Raw genomic sequence first — 5,972 nt, 5'->3', positions numbered from 1 at the left:
TAAACGACTTCCAAACAACCCCCTGCCCCAGCCTCTCAGGGGACTGCCTAGGGTTTACTCCTGTAATCTGAGCTGAACGCGAGCCTCGGGGTGGGGGTGGGGGCTAAATGCGCCTGAGGGGAGGCGGGAACCATTGCCTGGGGTAGGACAGAAGTCTAGGTGAGTGTCCGGGGAGTGGAATGGAGTTAAGTTTGACTTTATCTGTGTCCACCGTCCTTCACCCGTGTTTCAACACCTCAAAGCAAATTGGTCTGTGTGAGGGCAGGGAATGTAGAGTGTGCCGACTTGTTCTTGTCCCTAGAAGTCTCCTCGCTCCCTCAGGAACTCCGTCTGGTAACTCGGTTGTTAATCAGGTCTCTACAGCCAAGGGTGCTTTGGGCCAGGGTTTCCCGAGTTTTTCTGCGTCGTTAGAGAGTGGATGTGATCCCTGGGGAGTTGGTAGCCTCCCACAAAGTTAGCGGGTTCAGAGTGCAATCCCTCTCCAGGTCAGGATCCCGTGGAAGGCGACAGGACCTTTAGGCCTAGGACCCCATTACGCTCGCAGCTGGGCTCCTGTTTTAGTCTGCAAGGGCTGGAAGCCACTGGGCTAGACGCGCAGGCAAAGCGCTGCTACCTAGCAGGCCCAGTCTGCGGGTGCGTTCCGCCACTGCTGTGGCCGAGTAGATCCAGCCAGGAGCAGGGAAGGTGGGGAGGGCTGGGCGCAGGGCGGGGGCGCAGGATTGACGAGGCCACGGTGGCCAATAGCCGTTCCAGGAGGGCGGGATGGGCGGGAGTCGCCGTTAAAGGGGCGGTGTGACCAGGAGGCCCGGCCTGGATCCGAAGGGAGGAGTACCCTGGCCGGAGACTAGGGTACGCGGGGGAGGGGAGAGAAAAAGGAGGGGGGACCAAAAAATAAATAAATAAAATAGAAGGCTGCTTCTGCGGTCTCAGCGCCCACCGAAATAAACAGAGGCGGCGGCAAAAGCTGCCCACCGCAGCCGCAAGGGAGGAACTCGCGTTGGCCTCCTGGCATTTGCTTGTGCCGAGGACAACGCTCTGTCCTTGTTGGTGCGAGCACTCGCTCGCGGACTAGCACCCAGGGCGGACCGGCTGGAAGGAGACCCAAAGATCACTTTTTTATTGTTGTTATTGTTTTTCTGCCTAGCCTTACCCTGCTCCCCTCCCCCTCCTCGCCTTCTCCCCTCCCACAGTCCCCCTCCCCTGCTCTTCCCCCGCCTCCTCCTCCGGCCCAACTTAAAGAAAGAGGGAGCGACGCGCCCGTTTCCTTCATCTGGGGGAATTCGTGGCCGCAGCAAGTTTACTACTCCGGCGCCGCCAATGCCAAGCTCGGAGGACCAGGAGGGCTAAACCTCGCAGCCCCGGAGCCGAACAATACCGGCACAGCACTGGGCGGCGCGAGCAAGGCCTCGGGGGAGGGAGCGGCCACCCGAGAGCGCGGCAGACTAGGGGCTTGGCCTCCTCCTCCGGGCAGCCCAGCGCCCCCGCCGAGATCAGGTGGAGCCGCGGGTGCCCTAGGCGCTGGGGCTGGCGGAGCTCGCCGCAGTCCTCTCCTGGCCTGCCTGCCGGTGCACAGCCGCTGCCCAGGGGGACCGCGGCCCCGCTGCTGCGGTGACTTCATTCGGCGGACGCCGCTGATCGCAGCTAGGCTCCGGGTCCGCCAGCAGTGCAAGGCAGCTAGCGAGTGAGTGCGTGCGTGCGCGCGCGGGGGCGCGCAGGGGTGGGGGCCGCGGCGCAGCGCTCGCCCTCCGGCGGCCCCCCTCTCCTCCGCTCCCCACACCTCCCTCCGCTCCCTCCTCCCGCCCGCCCTCCCCTGCCCTGCCCGCCCGCCCCCGCCGCATCTCCTTTAATACACTTTGGTTCTCCTCCTGGCTTTGGACTCTTCTCCTCCTCCACCTCCTCCTCCCGCGCCTCCTCCGCCGCCGCCTCCTCTTCCTCTCCGTGCCTTCGCTCCGCGCCCGGCGGCCCGAGGCAGATCCAGGCGGCGGCGGCGGGCTAGCAGCGCGCCTCCCAGGGCTGCAGTCGCCAGTGTTTCCAGCGCGGGCTCACGGTGCCAGGCGTTCGGAGGACGCGCCTTGCCAATCGGAAGAGGGAACCGAGGCGGCAGGGCTTACTGGGGCCGACAGGTCGGCCGGGCGCGCTGGCCATGCTTCTGGACGCGGGGCCGCAGTTCCCGGCCATCGGGGTGGGCAGCTTCGCGCGCCACCACCATCACTCGGCCGCGGCGGCGGCGGCGGCGGCTGCCGAGATGCAGGACCGCGAGCTGAGCCTGGCTGCTGCTCAGAACGGCTTCGTGGACTCAGCCGCGGCGCACATGGGCGCCTTCAAGCTCAACCCCGGGGCGCACGAACTGTCTCCTGGTCAGAGTTCGGCGTTCACGTCGCAAGGTCCGGGCGCATACCCAGGCTCTGCTGCGGCTGCCGCTGCGGCCGCAGCACTAGGGCCCCACGCCGCACATGTTGGCTCCTATTCTGGGCCTCCCTTTAATTCCACCCGGGACTTCCTGTTCCGCAGCCGCGGCTTCGGGGACTCGGCTCCGGGAGGCGGCCAGCACGGGCTCTTCGGACCGGGCGCAGGAGGCCTGCACCACGCGCACTCGGACGCGCAGGGCCACCTCCTCTTCCCGGGCCTCCCGGAGCAGCACGGGCCTCACGGCTCTCAGAACGTGCTCAACGGGCAAATGCGCCTAGGGCTGCCGGGAGAAGTGTTCGGGCGCTCGGAGCAATACCGCCAAGTGGCCAGCCCGCGGACCGACCCCTACTCGGCGGCGCAACTCCACAACCAGTACGGCCCCATGAATATGAACATGGGGATGAACATGGCAGCGGCCGCAGCCCACCACCACCACCATCACCACCACCCTGGTGCCTTTTTCCGCTACATGCGGCAGCAGTGCATCAAGCAAGAGCTCATCTGCAAGTGGATTGATCCCGAGCAGCTAAGCAATCCGAAGAAAAGCTGCAACAAAACTTTCAGCACCATGCACGAGCTGGTGACCCACGTCTCGGTGGAGCATGTCGGCGGCCCAGAGCAGAGTAACCACGTCTGCTTCTGGGAGGAGTGTCCACGCGAGGGCAAGCCCTTCAAGGCCAAATACAAACTGGTCAACCACATCCGTGTGCACACCGGCGAGAAACCCTTTCCCTGTCCTTTCCCGGGCTGCGGCAAGGTCTTCGCACGCTCCGAGAACCTCAAGATCCACAAAAGGACCCACACAGGTAAATCGTGGGTCCGGAGTGGGAAGAGGCATCTCGAAGAGAAACGCACGGGCTGAGTGTGTGTTCGTGTGTGTGTGTGTGTGTGTGTGTGTGTGTGTGTGTGTGCGTGTTCGCGCGCGGTAGAAGCTACCCACCAGCCAGAGACCTGGGAGAGTGCAGGACAGCAAGCGGCTTGTTTTTGTTGGAGGATGGTAGGGTATTATTGGGCTGGAATTTTTCCATGTGCGGAAATTGAACTTTAAATGGTCAGTGTGATACCAGTATATGCTTGAAGTGAAGCGATTCCCCCCTCCCAGACCTGGTGAATAATTTCCATTCTAAATAGAGCGCACAAAATAAAACAATTCTGCTCTAACTAGATGTCTGGGAAGCAAGCCTAGCAAGGACTTTGTCGGCTTGTCTGAATGAGCTTTTCTGCTCTGAGTGGATTATCTGTTTTTCAGAGGCTTGTGTGTTTTCCCATTTCTTTTACTCAGGGTCCAAACGCCCTTCTCGGGACTGTTTCCCATTAAATGAATCTGGTGTGAGCCGAAGCTGTAAAGCGGTTCTCACTTAAAGTGTTTTTAAAGCCCATCTCGGGGTGGGTCGCAGGGGACTGACGGTGGTTTGTCAGCCGTTTGTGAAATTCTCTAATGGGCACCAGAGGGTTTGCGATTCCCAACTTAGACCCTCGCCCGGGCCAGCTAGAGCCCCAGGCAGTACCGCCCCGTAGGGCGTTTGCGTGAGAAGAGAGACGCAGAAGAACGCGCCTCCTGCCTCATAGATTATTCATCTACGACCAGGTCTCAGCCAAAATCGCAAAAGACGAGTTCCTAAAAGAAAGCCAAATGTTTTAGCAACTTTCCTTGTCAATATTTACTCCGAAGTGGGGATGAGCCAGCGGCCTATTGTTCTCTTTTGGGAAGGGAGGGAGCCGAGGTGCGAGACAAGCTTTTAACAAGGTTTAAAATTTGAGAAATTTATTTGCATGAAATGCCCTGTGTCTGAGCGGTTGTCTTAAAAAAAAAAAAAAAACAGTTTAGGTGCTAATGGAATTTAACGTTAACTGGTCCCCTTTCCAAGTGGAACAACATTTGAGTTCTCACACCTCTAAATGACTCCAAGCTTTTGGAATCCTGGCAACAGGATGCAGGAACCGCCAGAAAATTAAACATGGAGATTTTGAAAGGTTTTCCTGACTCCAGCCCCCAACCCCTTAACTTGTGCTGAAAGCTATAATCAATCATTAAAGGGCTACCTTATCACTAATGCTTAAACACCTCTCCCCCATTAAAAAAAAGGACGCGTTTATACTAGAATTATGGTTAGCTCAATTTGTAGAATTTTGGATGAAAAATACTGGCTCACTGGCTCAATCTATCCCCATAGCCCAGTCTCCAAACGACTCACAGCATCTCCAAATGTGATTGCCTACTGGCCCCAAAGAAAAAGCGACAGCAGCACAGCCGCCTGTGTGATTTTGATAATGCCCCAAATATTTTGTCAAAATAACAGCTTCTCGATGGCTAGACCAACTTGTTACGGGGTTGGGGATCCAAAAAGCTCCGTGGAAAGGCTAACAGGGCCAGGAGCGCCCCGAAATTATTGAAAATTTGTGAAGGGAAGTAAATTACGAAATCTATTAGCTGGTTCTACCGAGGGGGATTCAACCTGTTTCAGAGACTCAGCCCTTTCCTGCCCCTCTGCCCTTTACTCTGTACCCTGGCAGCCTTGATGAGGACTTTGGGGTCCCGGGTGTCCGTAAGCAAGCGCCCTGTTTGCTGTCCACAGGGGAGAAACCTTTCCAGTGTGAGTTCGAGGGCTGTGACCGGCGCTTCGCCAACAGCAGCGACAGGAAGAAGCACATGCATGTCCACACCTCAGATAAGCCCTATCTCTGCAAGATGTGCGACAAGTCCTACACGCACCCTAGTTCGTTGCGGAAGCACATGAAGGTACCACCGCGGTAGCCGGGAGGGCTAGGCCGACCTCGAGCAGCAGCTCCCGGCGGGCCTGGGAGGGTCCCCAGGGGCCGAGGTACACTCGTGGGATGCTCCTGGCTCGGGGGCCCGTCCGTGATCACAGCAGCTGCACTCACACCCAGTCCCCTCTGGTCCCCGCTCCCGGCTTTTGTCTTGCAGGTCCATGAGTCCTCCCCTCAGGGCTCCGAGTCCTCCCCGGCTGCCAGCTCTGGCTACGAGTCGTCCACGCCCCCGGGCTTGGTGTCCCCCAGCGCAGAGCCGCAAAGCAGCTCCAACCTGTCCCCGGCAGCGGCAGCGGCGGCGGCAGCAGCTGCGGCGGCGGCAGCCGCGGTGTCTGCCGTGCACCGAGGCGCGAGCTCTGGCAGCAGCGGCTCTGGAGGCGGCTCGGCCACAGGCAGCGGCGGGGGCGGCGGGGCGGGCGGCGGGGGCGGCGGCAGCTCTGGAGGGGGCAGCGGGACAGCCGGAGGCCATAGCGGCCTCTCCTCCAACTTCAATGAATGGTACGTGTGAGGGGCCAGGCCTTTCTCCCATTCCCTATTCTCCCCTCCACCGCAGCCCTCCCAAAACCCACCGAGGGCACCTTAGGATCGTGTTGTTAAAATCATCAATCTGATTTTTATGGTGATGAAAAAGATTTTACCAGCAGAAGGATTTTTAAAAGTTTTTTTAAATAAACAAAACAACAATCTAGGCATGAAAAGCAAAATCTGTGTCTCTGAAGCTGAAAACATAGAATAAAAATTTTAAGAAGGTAAACTCTACAAAAATATCGAGCCAAACTCCCGTAGCAACACCC

At 58.9% G+C, this 5,972-nt stretch overlaps 1 protein-coding gene across 1 annotated transcript; it reads left to right on the top strand.

Moving 5' to 3' along the window:
• Nucleotides 1–2,143: 2,143 nt before the first annotated feature.
• Zic2 (Zic family member 2) lies at nucleotides 2,144–5,686 on the top strand. Its single transcript, XM_038310331.1, has 3 exons — nucleotides 2,144–3,215; nucleotides 4,986–5,149; nucleotides 5,336–5,686. Exons 1-3 carry the CDS (start codon nucleotides 2,144–2,146, stop codon nucleotides 5,684–5,686), a joined length of 1,587 nt encoding a protein of 528 aa, XP_038166259.1.
• Nucleotides 5,687–5,972: the final 286 nt, after the last annotated feature.

This window comes from Arvicola amphibius, chromosome 13 (assembly GCF_903992535.2).
Source record: "Arvicola amphibius chromosome 13, mArvAmp1.2, whole genome shotgun sequence".
Taxonomy (NCBI): Eukaryota; Metazoa; Chordata; class Mammalia; order Rodentia; family Cricetidae; genus Arvicola; species Arvicola amphibius.
The sequence above is the reverse complement of the archived record's forward strand: the minus strand, read 5'-3'. Positions and strand labels throughout refer to the sequence as shown.

Excerpts from the sequence above, each read along its gene's own strand:
- Zic2 (XM_038310331.1), top strand. The coding sequence starts at position 2,144 with ATGCTTCTGGACGCGGGGCCGCAGTTCCCGGCCATCGGGGTGGGCAGC. Across the intron at positions 3,216-4,985 it reads CCACAAAAGGACCCACACAG|GGGAGAAACCTTTCCAGTGT; the intron begins GTAAATCGTGGG and ends TGCTGTCCACAG. Across the intron at positions 5,150-5,335 it reads CGTTGCGGAAGCACATGAAG|GTCCATGAGTCCTCCCCTCA; the intron begins GTACCACCGCGG and ends TTTGTCTTGCAG.